Consider the following 19,131-nt stretch of genomic DNA (forward strand, 5'->3'; position numbering starts at 1 on the left):
TGAGTGGTGCCCGCCCTGCAGGGCTACTCCGAGGTTCTCTGCCTTGGCACGCGTTAGGATCACCAGGAGGACTTTTGAAACTACTCATGCCCAGGCCACAACCTGAGCTGATTACATTAGAACGTCTGGGTGGCCGACCCAGGCATCAGGGGTTTTTAAAGCTCCCAGGTGATTCCAGTGTGCAGCCAAGTTTGAGAACCACTGACCTTAGAGCGTTTAGGGAAGAACTTGGAAGGTGAAAGAACACCTACAGATTATGGCATTGAGCCATTTTTTTTTTAGAGAGGATGTGGTGACAAAAGCTGATATTTGAGAATTTGAAGGCAGCAAGAAGGTGGAAGTGCACACTGCTCAGCCTGGAGGCGTGGAAGGAGCACTGCCTTGGAGAGCAGATCTCAGCTTTGCAACCCCCCAGAGTCCTATTGCTAGGCTCCCTGACTTGATTGGGCCCTCAGGAAGTGATGACTCATTTTAACCGTGGTTTGCCTCAAAATTACTTACCCTTTCCAACAGCTGGTGAAAGAATCTTAGGACTTGTTTGAATCCTGATTCAAATAAACCAACTGTAAACAATAATTTTTGAGACAATCAGGGAAACATGAATATGGACTGGGTATTGGATGATAAGCAAACAAAATGTTAACTTTTTTCAAGTAGGATAATAACGTTGTAGTTACCTAAGAAAAATGTCCATAATTTTTAGAGATGCATGTTGAAATGTGGAAGGGTGAAATGGTATGATGTCTGGGATCTGCTTTTAAAAGCTTCAGTTAAGGAAAGAAAAAAGGAGGGGGAGAGGGGAAAGACGAGCAAAAGTGGCTAAATCCTGATAATTGTTCCATTTGAGTGATGTGAGTGAAGGGGCAATGTACCATCTACTCTACTCTTGTGATTGAGATATTTCATAACATATTCTTGGAAATTGAGTATAGCAGCTTGAAAGCTTTGCTTCTGTCCTTTTTGCCTCCTGCCTTACTAGGCCTTATCTCTAGCGCCAGATGACTGTTTACTCCCACAAAGCTCCGCCCCTAAATAATTTGCTTTAAGTCTAAGGCAGCCAAGAACGAATCAATTTAAAAAAAAAAAGGGGGGGGGCACTGGGCAGTGTTTCCAAAGCCCTCTGAAACTCACTAACCACTTCCTTTCTGAACTTTAATACTCATGGGAGACTGCGGGAGAAGAAAAAACAAATTCTGGGGGCCTGGTATATGTAGACCCCAGGGCCACTTGCCTCTGGAATCAGAGTTCATAATGGCAAATTTCAGTTTTACTCCATATTTAGAGAAAATGAGACGATTTCTCCAAATTTTAAGATGATTTGACCCCAAAAGAACAAATGAGGAGCAGGGAGGGGACTCTGGTGGCTGAAATTCACCAGCTGTGTATAAGGCGAGCAAATCTGCACTGGGATAAAGCCTGCACCTCTGGGCCTTATCTCTGCCCCTCCACTCCCAGGAGCCCCTGGCCGGGCCCCACTGGCATTAGGCTCCCAGAGCCCAAGATGAGGGTCAAGGGAGACTGAAGAGGCCAAGAAACCTGAACATCCTGCCTCAAGAGGCTAAGTCCTTAGGCGGCAGGCACTCCATCCATCATCTGTGTTAAGCTGCCTGCCCTGCATTCCTGCCCCAAGCACACCATTTCCAGCCCTCGGTGCTCCCCTGCTTTCCCCAGCACACAGCCTCACACACATAGGTCACCAAGCACTGGTGGCTTGGGTACCACTAGGAGATTAGGATCCTAGTTTGTCTTCTCCCATACTCATCTCCATATTATAATTTTGAATATGGCATTTTAACCTAAAACTTAAACTTAAAAATCATTAAACTTAATATGTATGAGTTGACTTGTGTCCCCCAAAAAGATATGTTGGAGTCCTAACCCCCAGTTCCTATGACCATGACCATATTTGGAAATATGGTCTTTGCAATGTAATCAAGATGTCATTCTGGAGTAGGGTGGGCCCTCATCCAATGACTGGTGTCCTTAAAAATAGATGGAAATTTGGACAGAGAGACACACGGGGGAGAAAGCATTGTGAAGACAGAGACAGAGATTGGAGTGATGAATGCCAAGGATTGCCAGCCACCATGGGATAAACTGGAAGAGACAGGAACCATCTTCCCCTAGAGCCTTCAGAGAGTATGGCCTTACGGACATCTTGATTTCAGACTTAAAGGCTCCAAACTGAGAGAATAAATTTGTTAGAAGCCACCCGATTTGTGGTGGTTTGCTGTGGCAGCCCTAGGAAACTAATGTAATGCGCCAGAAACATATGCTCATTTAACCCTTGCCACCACCCTGGGAGGTAGGAAATATTACTATCCCCATCCCCTGGGGACAATTTCAAATGTGTCTAAGTAGGTGGAGAGCCAGCCTTTTAACCTGGGTCGCCTGGATCACAGCCCATGTTCTTAACCAGGAGATCAAACTTCCCCCTTCTGCTGTTTGGATAAAACAACAGCCCTTTCCTAAGCTTGAAAGTTGATAGAACCCACTAGAATGGCTACAATAAATAAAACAGACAATAACAAGTGTTGAGGAGGGTGTGCAGAAATCAGAACCCTCGTAAACTTCTGGTGGTGACGTTAAATGGTGCCGCCACTTTGGTAACAGTCTGGTAGTTTCTCAAATGGTTAAACATAGTTACCACATGATCCAGTAATTCCACTCCTAGGCATGTACACAAGGGAAATGAAAATATATGTCCACACAAATGATTCATACGTGAATGTTCATAGTGACGATATTCGTAAGTGCCAAAAAGTGCTAACAATTCACACATTCATCAACTGATGAATGGATAAATAAAATAGGCACATAATATTATTTGGCCATAAAAAAAGGATAAAGTGTTGAACATGCCACATCATGGATGAACCTCCAAAACGTTATGCTAAGTGAAAGAAGCCAGATACAACACACTACGTAGTGTATGACTATGTAGGAAGTGCACAGAAAAGGCAAATTTATAGACAGAAAGCAGTTCAGTGGCTGCCTGGGCTGTGCTGGGGCTGGGAACGAGGGTTAATTGTAAATATGAGATCTTATTGGGGGGGGGGGGTGACTGTGTTCTGAAACCGATTTATGGTGATGGCTGCACCAGTCAGTAAAGTTACTAAAACAATCACAGAATTGTCTATTTGGAATGGATGAATTGTATGATATGCAAAATAAAGCTATTTTTAAAAATTTTAGGTTTGAGGACCTATACAGATCAAGAGTCAGCCACCTTAGACTATTTTGTTATTTTAGAGCAGAGTCATGGCACTTGAGGTTTTTCAATGATAAAGTGCTTCACTTTATTTATCCAACTTTAGCTGCAGAAAAATGCCAGAGCAACTTGGAGTTGAAACAGTGCCGGAGCCAAGATCAGACAATATTATTTGTACACTTAGGGGCTAGGAAGCCACTGCCCCCCTTCTCCGGAGCCTCTGAGAAGTCGATGAGGAACCAATGAAGTCGTGACATCTGTTCTTCCTCATCCTAACATCACCTCAGAGGCAGACTTCAGCCTGGTGACAGTGACTCCTCTCTCAGCAGATCCAGCCTGGCTGCTGGAACTCCTCCGCCACTGCAGGCGGCCCACAGCATCCCTGGCGCTGTGCTGCCCAAGAGCAGATCCAAAGAGGCACTGTGGTGCAGTGGGTGGCTGAGCAGAGCCACCGGACAGAGCACTCTCTGGAAATGCCTTTTCAAGTAGCCTTGCAGGGTATGCAAACCCTTCTCCTAACTCCCCAATATGATGTCCATGTCAGTGACTCCTCTTCTGGGAGGTCTGGAAGGCTTGAGTCGGGCCCACCTATTCTCTTCTTGAGCTGGGTAACTGAAGGTGACGTGTTTGCCTGGCTCTCCAGATAGGACTTCGTCCGACTCCAGGGCAGTGAGATGAAGAGGCCCTTGGCAGAAACCAGGCAGGGCAACAGATCCCATCTCTGCCTGGTCCTGGCTCGGTCAGGACTGCAGGCCCATCTTGGCCATCATCTCTTCGTAGACTGTCCACGCCATGGCTGCCATCAGAGTTCTGCGGAGGGCCCGGGGGACACCGCCTTGGAAGAAGCCACGCAGCCCATAGTCCTAGGAGGAAAATGGAGGCCAAAACCCTGGGACTAAAGCAGCAATACAGTTATATACCTGGCACGAGAGTGAGGATCTCTCTCTGCATTACCCCATTGTTAAGTCTTACTTTTTAGACTTTTATAAATAATGTTAAAACTGTGAATACTGGGTCCAAGGAGGCAATTAACTAAAAAAAAATTTTTTTGGAGTAGTTGCTAAGCTTTATCTTTTTTAGGCTTGCTCCATCCAGGGGAATTTATTTCTTAGCTGAAAATCTTACCATCTTCACATATACTGAAGACTCTATTTTCAAACTTCATGATTTTAGGTATAAAGAATAAGAAAGCAGGCAACCTAAGCAGTGTGATGAATATGATCAGATTCACAAATACTTGCTTATATCTAGGGTAAGTCAGATACTTGCTGCAGATGCTTACATGTGTCCTGTGCTACATACAAAAACTGAGAAGTACAGAAACATCTAAAGATCTAGGTGAGAAATTTACTTTCAAAAAGAATATCTGATAACAGTACATGTTTCCAAAGGGCTTACTCAGTGGCTTTTAAATAGCATTTTAGTGTACAATTACTGTACTTTTTATCTTCAATACCATCTGTCCATCTGCATTAGCGCAAACTCCTGGAAACAAAACAATGTGCTTGTGATTTTTTTCTGACTACATTTTCTCCTAGGTCCTTGATTAGGTTAAGGAGTCCTCCCAGATCACCTGACTAGGTAGGTCTGGGGTAGAGCCCAACAATATGCATGTTTAACAAATATCACAGGTTGTCCCAATGTCAGGCTCCCTCCCTAAACAAACAAACCAAAACAACAATAACAACAAAAAACCCCACAACCATAGATTTTTAGCAGTGATTCTCAACCTTGGCAACACATTGGAATCACCAGGGAACTTAAAATACTGATGTCAGGGTTTCATCTCCCCCAGACATTCTAATATGATAAGCCCAGGTTATGGGCTGGGAATCGGGATTTTTTTAAAAGCTCCCCAGGTGATTCTACCATGTAAAGGATAAGAGCCACCGCCTTAGAGAGAAAGCCTTAACCACAATATGAACCAATATTTATTCTAAAGCCTTACTTTGAAAATGAGTGTCACTGCCTGGCCAATCCACCGAAATTTCATTGGGGAGAGCTGCATGTGAGTTTTGATAACATCTGCAGGTTGAGTTACCAGTGAGGCCAGAATCCCAGCAAATATCCCACAACTGAAATTTACAACGGGAACAAGGACTGCATCCAACTGGTCTGAAACAGGACAAAGGCAACATTCAGTTATAAATAAATCCCACATTCATCAGATAAATATCCATGCCAAGTTGCCCACTAATTCTTCCTGAAAGCCAGAAGGGTCTGGATTCAAACAAGGCTAAGAATTTCAAATCTAAACTAATCAGTGTAAGTAGGATAATGGAACTAAAAGTTCACCTTTTTACAACCATCAGCCTAACTGATTCAGGCAAGAGTCATTCACTGATGCTAAAATATATGGATGAAAGGACAGGAGGTGTTACATAGATTTATATAGATTCAAAGTATCTCCCCACAGAGATACTTAGAAATTACAAAAGAACAATTGAGTTTTCAGTGGAGATACTTTTTATAGTCATAAAAAGTTAACATCACCCACAGTGCATCAGACGGATGTCATGAGCTTCCTGATATAAGGCACTGAAGACACAACCTCAATTATGTGCTCCTCTTGCTAAAAAGGTATAAACGAATCTAGTTGAAAGGAAACATCAGGGAAACTCACGCTGAGGTTATATAACTGGCTTATACTCTTGAAAATAAAAAATAAAAATTGTTACAAAATACATTATTGGGAAAATTGGAGAAATCAAGACTACAGATGAAAAAACTATCATGGTTATACAAGAATGCATTTGTTCTTAGGAAGTACACACTGATGTATTTAAGGGTAAAGAGGCATCATGTCTGCAACTTATTCTCAAATGGTTTGAGGAAAACAATTATACACATAGAATAATAAAGAGCTATGGAGTTATAGGTACTATTCTTGTGGCTTTTTTGGTAAGCATAAAATGATTTCTAAATACCAAATTTTAAAAAAATTTTAGGATGGATGAAGAAGTTAAAAATGTATATCCAAGCTCCCTTATTGCCTTAACTTTCTCCTGTAAAGTAAGGCTGTGACCTGTAGTGTCACACCTCCTGGTGCCTGGGGAGAAGCAGCAAATCTCCCAAAGCACCCCAACTGACACCACTGTCATGGGGGTGGCATTCTGCCTTTCCCAATTAAATGACTTTGGTTGCAATTCCTTGCTCACATTATCCATAGACACCTTACTGAATGCAGGTTCACTTTACAGGATGTGTTTCTATCAATGCCTGGCTCTGCTTGGGTGGATGTTTACTGCCTGTTGATTTTGCCCATGTCTTGACAACACGAGCTTACTGGAAGGGTGGGCCTGCCAGAATGCTAGGGGTTTGGCATCTTTCCCTCCATCCAAACAGAGGGCTCAAAACAATGTTAACTAGGAGCACAGCAAGGGACATGAAAATATTTTTCTCCTAGCTCCTAACCCATTGGATTTCCCAAACTTGTCTGATAAGAATCACAAGTGCTTCTTGAAAAATACAGTCTCTCAGGTCTTACCCCAAAGCTTCTGATTTAGGATGCCTTGGGTAGGACCCAGAATTCTTAAGATCAGGCAAATGTGGGAAGTATTGCTGCAAAGCCTATGCAAAATGAGCTTTATCCTACCCCCTACCCGACTCAAGAATTACATACTATCAGTAGTCTGCCTTAGGAAGCTATAAACTCAAAAGGGCAGGGACCATGTCTTCATGGCCGCCCTTGCATCCCAGCACCGGATCCCAAGCCTGACACAATGCAGATATGGCTCGGTCTCTAAAACTAGGATAAGAATCTGGAGCTGCTAAGAACAACGAATAGTCTCCTATCTCAGAGAAAGTGGTGAGGATGTGCTCTCTCGAGGGATATCTCTTCCCACACCTTCCTTTACCCGTACCATGAAGCACAATGTTTTTCGTCTGGTTGTAAAACATCAAGTAGATTCCGGAAAAGGGGGCATCACGAAGGAGTGTTGCTGTCAGACCACTGAAGAGCCCCCGGTACCCCTCGCTGTGATAGATGCTCCTCAGGGCCGCGTAGATGCTTTCATAGCCGTACCGCCCGCTCTGCAAAGGAAGCACAGAACCAATGGCTGGCACAGTGGCCCTGGGTTTGCGCACTGAACCAAGCCATCCTCAGGGTGCATTACCGGAGCCCTGGCGGCTCTGGTTTGCATGTGCTTGGCCTGACTACACAGATGAGTTCTCCGACCACATTGACCCTGTGTTAGGTTATAAATCGGGAGGTGGCATCAGCGGCCACTTGACTCAAGAGCCCGGTGTCTCTGTTTGCTCACTCACCTCGTACCGTGTCTTGATCACAGTGATGGGTGACATGCAGACCCCCGCAACAGAGCGGGAGCCCACCCCCAGTATAACTGACTCCAGGGCGGTCGGGGGATGGCCTCGCAGGAAGTACTGCTTCAAAGAGTAGAGAGTGCCAAAGTAGATTCCAACGCCAGGGACGCACCTCACGATGGACTGCGGAACAAGTCGGAGGGAGGAACGGAATCAAACACCAACACGTAAGATCCTGTCTGAGCTGGATTTCCCCAAAGAAGACCCAGGATTCGCATGCAAGGAGTCGATTTAAGGTGTGGAGGGAACACCAATGGGAGAGTATGGAAATGAGATGGGAGAGAAGGCAGCCAACAAAGAGTGTGTCATCTCATCAGTTATTGCCATGGGCAACGGAATCCCTCTGGGGAACTCTGGGAATCAGTGTTACCCTGCCACCTGAGGAGGGAAGGGAAGTTTTAAACATCAGCTCTCGTCTTTCATTGGTTAAGGGCTGCTGCGGGGCTGGGGTGAGCGTGAATTCCCTGACATTTCCAGCAAAGTGAGTTCCTAAGGCCAGAAAAAGCTGTCTAGGCGAAGAAATGCAGTTGTGGAGGGACTGGAGGGGTGAGGGCAAGGCCTGTTGACAGGTGGGGCGCCAGCTGCCTCTGCTCTAGGACTTCATGCTGCACTAAGAAGTCGTGCCCAGGGCGCACAGGTGTGCTACTCCCAGGGCCCTCAAATGGAAGCCAGCGACAGTGAGAGGGATGGGCAGGAAGACCAGAAAGACCCTCCCACCACCTCCAACCTCACGTTCCCTTAAAAGAGAGGAAGTGTGAGGTGGATGAGAGACGGCTAGTTATTAAAGGAGGGGGTGCAAGACAAGACCCAAAAGGCAGCTTACGGGGGACATCCCTTTCCAGAGGCCCAACAGACTCTCCGTGCGAACCACATTCAAGAGCAGAGCCAACATCCCAACACGTCTGGATCTGAAGGCAGACAAAACGAAGGCAAGGAAGGAGAAGTCACTTAGACCACATCCTGGTGAAAGAACTCCCCACTCACAGACCTCTCTGTATGGACTCTTTTCTAGAACACTTAAGAATCTCTAAAAGGCATCTTGGAGTTACTCTGAGTTCCTGTGCGTTCACGATGTGGCAGGTACGTGATTCTTTGTCCATTCACACTGCAAGCAATGGGATAACTTCTCATTTTACATACACTCTGTGCACTTCCCAGAGGGCTGAGCCCAATCGGGGGCACACAAGAGACACTCAATACCTACCTTATTTCCAGAAAACCACCCACTACTTGTGCCAGGCAGCACAGTTATGACATTACAGGCTGGCACAGGAAAATGCAAACGTCACCAAGGCAGATCCCAGGAAGCTACTCAGGGAAGGACCCCACTTAATTAAGAGAAGTGTCAAATATAACAGAGTATATATAAAACACATAAAAGCTGGGCCTGGCCTGTGTTTCTCTTTGCTCATCCAACAGAATGGAAGTTGACTGAACACAGTAAAGATGCGCCAGTGTCTGAGAGAAGTTGTTGAAACCAGTTCTTCAGTTAAAGGGGGGGGAGGGGGCGGGGGGAGGGGGCAGCAGGCCTCACCCATGGGCTGAGGGCTGGAGGGTCTGCAGGCGCGTTTTGAGGAGATCCAGGGGTTGGAAAAGGAGGGTAGAGCAGGTCCCACTGATGGAGCCACACAGGAAAGCTTTGATCACGGGCTGCAACTGCAGGGCAAGAGAACACTGTGTCAGCAGCTTTGTCCCAGCCTTCGCCACACCTGGACCAGTGTAAGGAGCTCTCAGAAACTCACCTGGTGGCGCCCTGTATTAGTGTCAGACTTCACAGAAGGGAAAAGCATAGCCAGGAATGAACAGTGTTGGAATGTTGTTGAGAACACAGTATACTCCAAGAGGTAGCTCTCTGGTCTTACTGATAACAACTTTAGTAATTACTGATAATTAAAAACTTATGGATAACTTTGCTCCTACTGAGCAACACGGTTATTTCCATCTGTGAATTATGCCACTGACCACACCTCCCTACTTGTCTTGACGGTAAGTTATTGGCCAACTCCTTCTCGTCACAAAAGCAAAAATCAATTGAACAGTGTTTTAACTCTGAACTGCTGGTTTCAGGTTCCCTTGGTTGTAGGGCCTGCAGGCTATTTACAGGAGTAAGACAAAGGAAGTGAAACCGTAAGTGAGCAGGTACAATGTGAAACGTCTGTGCCACTTCCTGTAAAACCCATGCATTTCCTTAATGTAAAACTTTCCCCCGTCATGTACTCATTCATCTCACTGAGACCTAAACAGATCGCAGGGGCGCCACAGGCCAGCAGCCACTCCTGGGTTTGCTGGCTGTCCTCTAAGCCGGGAGAGTCACACACACTGTCTAATGGAGAGGCGGCATCCAGAAGGGCAGGAGTGCCTCGCAGACTGACTGTGTTTCCCCCAAGCGCACTCCAGAGGCCCCACGGCACGCCCCGGAATCCAGACGCAGCAATGGGTTGTGAAAACACACTTTTAAAAATCCAAGCAGGAAACAAATGTCCTCTTTTCCAAAGGAGACACTTGGCAAACTCCATCCAAAGATCTTCTCTCTTCTCATTAAATGGCATTTGCACTATTACTTTCTAATAAATGGCCTACTATAGTTCTAAAATGCTATTAAGGTGAAGTTGCCTGTTATACACGTCAAAAAAACTACCTACCCGCAACCAAAATGTTTGTAATCTGTGGTATTTGTTTCACGGAGAAGAGAGATTATTCCACGTTTCACCAAAAGAGCAAGTCTCAATTTATAACTGGAATTCCTTAAAAGGACTTAATAAGTTCAGATAATGAATACTGGAGCTTATAACCACGTTCAAATAGCCTTCCAAGCATCAAAGGTAAGACCACAAGTACAACCAAGCCAGATGGGAACAACTTCATCAGATGTGTGTCCTGCTCCTTTTGCTAACCCATATTCCCACAAATTTTGTTTCTCAGCCTCATCCGAACCATTGTGGCATCAGTGAGCCTCTCTTCCCTGCATACCCAGCCTCTTACTTCCACTGACATCTTCTCCTTTGTCTGGAACAAGCTTGAAAGCCCCCCATCTTTCCAGCCTGATGCCACATCATCTCCACTCCCTCTTCACTAGTCTCCCTTCAGGTCCCCAAAGTCTGCCATCCAGATAAAGCCCCTCCACCAAAGCTGCCTCACCAAGGACCTGCCATACCCCAGGATCCCTTTCCCATCTGTGGCCTTCTCTTACTTGGCCTCTCTGGTGCATTTGAAACAGCTGATCGCCGCTCCTCTCTTTTTGGTTTCTGGCTGCCCTTCTAAGCCTCCTTTCCCCAGCCACAGATGTTGCTGTTCCTCTTATCTCCCCGTAACTGCGGCCTCTCAGGGCACCCTCACCTCCACACCACACCATGCTCGACACACACATGCCAGCAACGCCCACACCTCCAGCCTGCTTCAGCCTCTCTCCCCGAGTCCACTGTCCCCATGCTTCCCCCACCTCCCCTCGAATGGCCTGTAGGCATCTCAAACTCAACATCCCCTAATGGAAACTCTGTCCACGGTTCTCCACATGCTTGCCTCTCCTTCATGTCCCAGCAGGACATTTGGGAGACAAATAAGACTCCTTGGTCTACCTACTGTTTCATGACCAACTCCTGCTGATGACCCCTCATTCCTCCCAGAGCCTGCCCCCAACTGATCCATCCTAGTGATCTCCTTGGGGGTCTCCAGCCTCAGCAGTGCCAACGCCCGCTACCAGAGCAGCCTGGGGTGAGGCATCCATATACAACACCTCGAAACCTCACAATGCTCATAAGAGCTAGATGTTCAATCCCATTTTCCAGATGAAACTGGAGCTCATAGGGATGACAATGTATCCTAAGTCACAGGATTTGAAGCCATTGGCTAGGACTCAAAGTTCGTGCTTTTTTCACCATCCCTCGCAGTCTAAGTGACAGTCCAGGGCACTTCCCAGGCAGCTCAGCAGCATTCTGCTGTTGGCTGTTGACCACCACCAGCTCCTTCTGGAAATGTGCTCTGCCTCCGGCTTCTGGGATTAACACTGTCCTGATCTTCCTCCCACTTCCCTGGCCTCTCCTCCTTCACATGCAGAGCCTCTTCTTTTCCACCCTTCTGTCCACACTTGCAACCTGCCTTCCGCAGACTCCCATATCCACTTAATCTGATGTCCCACAGGCACCGCGGGTTGACATTTCCAAACCTGAACTCATCTTTCTCCCTCACCCCCCATGTGCCTCTCCTCCAGGACGCTCCATCCCAGTGAACACCCTGCCATTGATCTACCCTAAGCCCACACTCGTGTTCAGTGCTCCTCTTCAGTGCTTCCACGGCGCCGGAGCCCACCTGCCTTATGACTGAGGGTCAAGGACAGAGGAGGCCTGGACTGTCCTGTTCATGATGGTTCCTCCAGCACTGACCACGGAGCCTGGTCCACAGCAGGTGCTCAACAATCAAGAATGAATGAGTCAGGGACTTCCCTGGTGGCACAGTGGTTAAGAATCCACCTGCCAATGCAGGGGACACGGGTTCGAGCACTGGTCCAGGAAGATCCCACATGCCGCGAAGCAACTAAGCCCATGCGCCACTACTACTGAGCCTGTGCTCTAGAGCCCGCGAGCCACCACTACTGAAGCCCACGTGCGTAGAGCCCCTGCTCTGCAACAAGAGAAGCCACCGCAGTGAGAAGCCCGCTCATTACAACGAAGAGTAGCCCGCGCTCACCGCAACTAGAGAAAGCCCTCGCACAGCAACGAAGACCCAACACGGCCAAAAATAAATTAAAAAAAAATAAAAAAAAAAGAACGAATCACTTCATCTAACAGAAAATCTGCACATGGCTCTCCCTTGAGCACAATTCCACAGGATAAGGCTTAGAGGACCCTGCAGGCCACATCCCTGGACAGGGGACTCTCCCCTGGCTCCCTCCAGCCCTTTGCTCCAGTAAGGCTGTAGGAATGACCTGCGGTTACAGCTTCTAAGCAGTTCTCTTTGGAGCTGCCTCTCTAATGCTCTCACAGGTTGTGTATGGAACTACTGTATACTGCTCCCCAATGCCCAACACACTGTCCTCCATTGCAGGAACTATTTTCTTAAAGTTTTTTTTTTTACAGCACATTGCTTGGACATTTTATTGGCTAAATAAATATTTGTGGATACATGCATAGAGCCCATAACTTTTTTAACTTTGTAATTTTCCAGGTCCATTAGCATAGAACAGATGCAAAATATAAACCAGAAGTATAGATTAACCTCTGTTAAAAACAAACAAACAGGTAACATAATTGTTTTAAAAAGACAGAATTTACACTTTTCATTTTGAATAGTCTTAAGATATTGTCAATGGTGGATGGCATACCCTTTAAGGCACGTTTGATTTTTTTTTTTCCTAAACAGCCCAAATTTATTCAAGGTAAATAAAATGAGTAATACAGCTGGCTTTTTTGTTTGTTTGTTTGTTTTTTGTTTTTTGAGGGGGGGTAGGGCAAAAACAACCAAACAATGATACATAGATACAAAAAGGCAATAAGCAGCACTTGAATAGTTAGCAAACAGGTTCCACAAGCAACTCCTACTCCCCTTTAAAAAAACTATATCCTAAATCCAATTCAGATCTCCAGGCCAGAGCTGGAGGACCCAAAAAGAAATACGTAAGCACATGTTATAAGATGTCAACGTAGAGCGGTCCCCGCCTCCACCTTTGTTAAAGATAAAAAACAAAACAAAAAACCCCACACCCCTGCCCTGCCCCCGGCGCAGGTGGGCCGTGACCTTGACCTCAGGGAGAAAAGTAGCCGCTGCCAACTGGCCCTCCCGGCCTAAAACGAAGCCGCATCCCCGCCTCCACCCACCACTAGCAGCAACTCAGCCGGACCCTCCTCGCCGGCCCAGCCCAGCCTCCGCCTCCACCAATGGCAGCCCCACGGCTCGAACACGGCAGCCAATCCAGGCGCGGGAGTGGCGTGGCCTCGTGACGCAGGCAAACCGCACCGGTTGCCGGGAGGGTCCACCTGGTCCAGCTCACGGGCGCTGTGCAGCCCCAACCCACCTCGCTCGAGCAACGACCGCTTCTCAGGCTTAGCGTTATTGCCGGGCTTTGCAATGGTCCAAATATCTACCCAGGTGTCCTCCCACCTGTCATTCTAGGCATCCAACTCAAAGCAACGTCCCGTAGCGCTCGCACCTCGTTCTGGACCACACGGGCACATTCCCCCCCGACACCGGCCAAGGCCCCGGCAATTCCGCCTACCTCTACCCAGATTACCAATACAGGAGCGATACCTTTGCTTGCCTGTCCCAAGGACTGGACTGCAACTTCTCTCCTTCCTCCCTCCCCTCTTTTAATCCCTTAGTCAAACTCCATCTCTGCCGCCACGTCCCCAACCGGTTATGCGCGCATCCCGGAGGCAGAAAAGGTTCCCGAGGGCCGCTGACCCTCGGCAACCTTCCGAATTTCCCTCCCCGAGCCAGCAATGCCGGAACCCCTGCCTTCCCTTCCCCGCAGGTTACCATAAGCGTTTCCACCCTGTCTCCGACATCTTGAGGCTGCAGCAGCGCCGGGCGTGACTTCTGAATCATTGGAGGGAAGGCCTGCGACTGCACCGGGCCCGGGGTGCCGTCGGTGGGAGCTCAGGCCCGGCCCTGACGATTCTAGAGAAGACGACGCGATGGCGGTAGCCGGGCGACACGTTCTACCGCGGGGCTTCTCTGCAGTCTGCGCTGGTCGGGGGTCGGGACCTGCGCGCCCACCGCACGTGAGTGGCTCCAGGCGCCGCTCTTCAGTAGCTCAGCGGACTGCGCGGCTCTGTTGCCCTGCCCATCCTGTCCCGTCGCCGTCTTCAGGACTTGAGAGTACTAGGCGGAGTGCATCCGGCAGTGGAGAAAGCCGGAGGAACTAGATATAACGGCGGAATTTAGCTTCCGGGGTTGGACGCGGGTCACGCGCTGGCGAGGGTGTGCTCCTTAGTGCTACCTCGTGGAGAGCTCTGGAACTGCAGGATCGGGGCTTCCCTGCGCCCGGAGCTGCGTGGGGCGTCTGCAGGGAGGTATGCTTCTGGGCGTCATGTCTGAAGGTAATTACAGTCCAGACTCGCTCTGCCCAATGCGGTAGCCAGTAGCCAACTGTGGCTATCAAGCACTTGAAGTGTGGCTACTGTGACTGAAGACCAGAATTTTAAACTTGATTTAATTATAATTAATTTGTATTAAAAACCGAAGCAGTGTGGAATATTTTTCCATTAAACACAACTTTATTGTCTTGGCAGATCCACATTTCCCTTTAAACGCTGAAAATTTCGTGCCAGAAATGTGCTGTAAGTTATCCACACGCTGGATTTCTAAGACATGACAATAAGATAAAATAACCTCATGAATAATTTTTACATTATTACATGTTGAAATGATATTTTGGGTGTATTGAATTAGGTGAAATAATTATTAAAATTAATTTTATCTCTTTGCTTTTTTCATATGACTACTAGAACACTTAAGATTACACTTGTTATCCTGTGATAAACCATAATGGAAAAGAATATGAAAAAGAATATATGTATGTAAAACTGAGTCACTTTGCTGTACAGCAGAAATTAACACAACATTGTAAATCAACTATACTTCAATAAAATTTTTAAAAATTGCACCTGTGGCTCGAACTACTTTTCTACTAGACAACACTGGCCTCCCAGAGAGGTGAATGGGTGTGTTATGATGGCCTCTATCCTATAACTTATAGAGGCTCCTCTCCATGTGACCATCCCCTCCAACCCCAAGCACGCAGCCTTAAGAGTCTCCCGGGGTAGGCAGTGCCCTCGGCAGTGTGGAAAGTCACCCTCTGTGCCCGATCACAAGGATGGGCACAAACAGGAGGAAAAAAGAATTCTAATGGCTTTACCAGAAGCTTTGGCAAAGAGGATGGTCCTGTCACTGCTTTGGGCTTTGCAAGAGAGAAACACCTTTCTTCCTTCCATGCCAGTGACCTTTGCCTCCAGCCTCACCACTGAGCCGAGGGTGAGTGGTCTAGGAGAGAACAATGGGGGAGAGCGGCTGGTGGGCTGGTCTCCTGAGAAAGGGAGGGATGACCCTGTGGGAGGATGAGGCTGCCAGAGTGGAGGTCCTGGGGTTCTACTCCAAGATATCAGGGGCCCTTGCATTTGTCACCTGCTAGCTGTGTATTCACCTCAGCTTCTTCATTTGTCAAGTTGGAGATAATGGTACCGACCTCCCAGGATTATAGTAAAGATCGAACAAAATAATGTGTGCATGTTTAGCAAGAGACTAATCAAATATCAGAAATTTTCATTTTAGTAGGGGCCCAATAATTATTTGTGGACTGAAGTAAATATTTACAGGCACATGGGCTAGCTTTCTCTAAATCAGAGGCAGCCAAAAGTAGTTCATCATCATCCTATGTAGAATATCTTTATGTTGGAACACATAACCCATTTTCAAGCTTATCACCTTGTCCTTGGATGAAAAAGGAACATCTAACAAGTTTAGATTGGTCCATGAGAAAAGCAAAAGTAGAAACTCCTCTTTGCACTCAGGGTTGCTACATGAGCCCTCATCTTCCATTACAACACATGGAATAACCCCATGCCAGCTTACTCCTAACTTGAACCCAGGCAAGGAAACAGACCTCTTGAAGGTGATGGTTATGGTTCCTGTAAAGACTGCATTGGCACTGTTGTACACCGTCATGAAAAACGTGTCTATCATGGTCCCCAGTGCGCCACCATGGATAATCCTGCAGGGGCAGACGAGAGGAGAAAGGGAAAGAAAGAGTCACCCAGAACTCCACTCCACATGGGCAGGTTCCAGTGAGGTGACATGCTGAAGGGTTCCCTGCAATCCAGAACAAGATTCTTGCATCGCTCAGGGTAGAGCAGAGACGTGAGAGCAAAGAAATGCAGGGGAAGCAAACAAGGCTGTCTGAAGCAAGTTACACCTGCTTAGAAGAGAATAAACTAAAAGCAGAAGAAACTCCCCACCCCACCACCAGCTCCAACCACAAATTCTGATGAATCTTGTGTTCCCTCTTGGGTTGGTCTCAGGGGGAACTAGAAAGGTGCAGTGAAAACAGCATGGGCTTTGCAGGCAGAGAGGGACCTAACTCTAAATCTCACATTTCTAGCCATGTGACCTCAGTCAGAGAACCACTTGGGCCATCTGTTTCTTCATCCATAAGATAGGAATATCTCCTAAGAATTTTTGTGGGCATTAAATTAAGACAGCCAAATCTCCACGTGCAGGGTCTGGCATGTACTGGCCACTGAACAAGAATAGTTTTTCCCCCTTATTTCCAACGTCCACTGCTTACTCCACTGCCATTTAGGAGGTTCAGGAAGTCCCTAACAGGGAGAGGCCACACCTCAGGTGGGTGACCGAGGGGCTGGTGGAGCCTCCCTACCCAGGGAGTCAGTAGAATAAAGCTGCAGTAACCAAGAACCTGCTGAAGGCAGCCATGGACCCACCAACTGTCCTCTCACCCCCACCCCTCCCTGCTCTTTGACCAAGAAAAAGCCCATTTGAGCTACTGGCTGGGATGGCTCTCTGTGCCTCACCCAGGCAGCCCCTCCAGGAGGGGCTCAGGCTGGAACAAGCAGATGCACTTCTTCTCTGAGGCACTGTGGAAGATGACATACTCAAAGCCGAGTTTCTTCATCTCTGTGATCCAGAAAAAGTGGCGGGTGTCTTCTACCATCTGGACTGGAGAGTAGAGTTGAGTCGGTGAGAAAGACATCGGGCCGGAGTCTGACCCTTGGGATGGTGCGGTCTCCAGGGCAGAAAGCATCCAACCGGAGGAGGTCCTCAGGAAACCCACTGCCCTCAGCTTCCCATCTGCACCCCCCGGGATGGCCGCATAAACCTCTGAGGGAGACGAGCAGCTTCCAAGGAAGGGATGAGATCAGCAGTGTGAGAGGCAGTGAGGAGTGAACTGCCTGTGAATTCGGGACACCGGTGTTCCTATCAACTGAATAATAAATACTAATCTGAATGCATTGATTGTGGCAGATCAAGGAATAGGCAGGCAAAAATCCTTTCTGTAAATTAAGTATATATGTCCCCTCTCACTGCCACAGGTCTGAGATTTCAGAGAGATTTGTCTATACAGTATGACTTGAAATGGGGATAATTTAGAGGACTTAATTAGAGGTAAAGCCTCCAATATATAAAATCCAAGACTTATCAAACACCTGCATTTTTACCAAGAATCTCAAAGCAGAATTTCAAATGACAGCTTAGGTATATAAAATTAGAAGACTTCAGCTGGCTCCTGTCTCTGCAATGCGGGATCCGGTCTTTGTTTTCCATCTGATGTCCTTCACTGGTTCAAGAGCTCAGCTCAAACTGACCACTAGAGGGAGCATGAGTCCTGTCCATAACAGGTTCTGGCTTCTGGCCTCAGGGGTCAGTAAGATACTGCCCCCTGGCTGCATCACTGAGCTTCCGACCCTGTGTATACCAGGGTAGAGGCACTGGTCCTTAATCCCAGGCACTGCCTCTTCCCAATTCCTCACTGAGACTGCACCTGTCTGGTCTACAAGAGAGGGTGGGGCTGGCAGGTATGAGATGCCGGGGTGACTGCAGACACGGGTGGAGAGAGCACTGCCCCAGGAGTCAGGAATTCCTGATTCTAGTCCAGGCTCTGCCAAAAACTCACTTCATCACCTATCTAGGCCTCAGTTTTCTCTCTTGTAAAATGAGCAGGTTAAACAAGGTGGCCTCCACGTTCCTTTTCTGGCCTAATATTGTGTGAGTCTAGGATCACCATGCCCAGACTGCCTCATACCTGACTCTCAGGCTAATGCAGCCCACACAGGAGGTGTGGGAACTGGGCTGGGGCACAGAGCTCCTCGAGGAAAATGCACACACATAAGCAAAGATTTGCCGACAGTCCTGCACTATCCAGAGCCCCGCTCCAACCGAGGTTAAGTGCTCCTGATATAGGGATGTGAACTTACCAGGGACAGCTTTAGTGATCCTGGCTAAGTCTGCCTCTTTAAGGAACTGCAAAGAGCGCAAATAACCTGGAAGTCTTGTCCCCGTCCCATCCACCATCTTCTCCATGTGTTCATTGTACAGCCTCACCATGATGGGGCTCCAGCTGGCGTTGGGTAGGGAATAATCCTTTGTATTGGAATGGAGGTGGCTACTTGAGACCTGGAAAATCCAAAAGAGGTAGCAGACTATGCCTGATCCAATTCCAACTTGATTCATTCATTTATGCATGTATTTAATAGATGGGGCAGTTTTCACCAGGCAGAGCCTGTACAAATAAATGCCCAGAGATGAGAGAGAGCATGTTCCCAGAACTGTACAAGTGAAAAGGTCTAGTGGTAGGGAAGGGGGGCAAGGGAGGAGGTCAGAGAGAAAGACTAGGGCCCAAGGTGCCATGGTAAAGAATTTGGGCTTTATACAGAAGAGCTATAAGCAGGAGAATGAAATGGTCAGATTTCCTTGTTAGAAGGATTCCTACTTGCACATGGGAATCTGTAGTCTGGTCAAGTCTCAATGACATTGGGAGCCTGGTTGATAAACAATTCAAAGACACGGTCTTTTCCCGGCCGTTTCCCTCTCCTGCTCCCCCACATCCTCCAGGCTCTTCTTCCAACACAGTTCACCTTGGTTGACTCTCTGGT

At 47.5% G+C, this 19,131-nt stretch overlaps 2 protein-coding genes across 3 annotated transcripts; both read right to left on the bottom strand.

Moving 5' to 3' along the window:
• Positions 1-3,274: 3,274 nt before the first annotated feature.
• On the bottom strand, positions 3,275-14,388 carry SLC25A38 (solute carrier family 25 member 38). 2 transcript variants are annotated; one of them, XM_059939387.1, is made up of 7 exons: positions 14,003-14,388; positions 9,069-9,190; positions 8,358-8,442; positions 7,478-7,657; positions 7,075-7,243; positions 5,160-5,326; positions 3,854-4,074 (listed from the first exon to the last, which is right to left on the bottom strand). In XM_059939387.1, the coding sequence occupies exons 1-7, from the start codon at positions 14,069-14,071 to the stop codon at positions 3,952-3,954; spliced, it is 915 nt and encodes a 304-aa protein (XP_059795370.1). In that variant the 5' UTR covers positions 14,072-14,388; the 3' UTR covers positions 3,854-3,951. The 2 variants fall into 2 exon arrangements, with proteins under 2 accessions (XP_059795371.1, XP_059795370.1); XM_059939388.1 differs by lacking the exon at positions 5,160-5,326 and having other exon boundaries at positions 3,275-4,074.
• A 42-nt stretch (positions 14,389-14,430) lies between these two features.
• LOC132375319 (acyl-coenzyme A thioesterase THEM4-like) lies at positions 14,431-18,583 on the bottom strand. Its single transcript, XM_059940584.1, has 5 exons — positions 18,454-18,583; positions 17,053-17,197; positions 16,128-16,235; positions 15,384-15,508; positions 14,431-14,528 (listed from the first exon to the last, which is right to left on the bottom strand). The coding sequence occupies exons 1-5, from the start codon at positions 18,581-18,583 to the stop codon at positions 14,431-14,433; spliced, it is 606 nt and encodes a 201-aa protein (XP_059796567.1).
• Between the last annotated feature and the right edge of the window lie 548 nt (positions 18,584-19,131).

This window comes from Balaenoptera ricei, chromosome 11, assembly GCF_028023285.1.
Source record: "Balaenoptera ricei isolate mBalRic1 chromosome 11, mBalRic1.hap2, whole genome shotgun sequence".
NCBI lineage: Eukaryota > Metazoa > Chordata > Mammalia > Artiodactyla > Balaenopteridae > Balaenoptera > Balaenoptera ricei.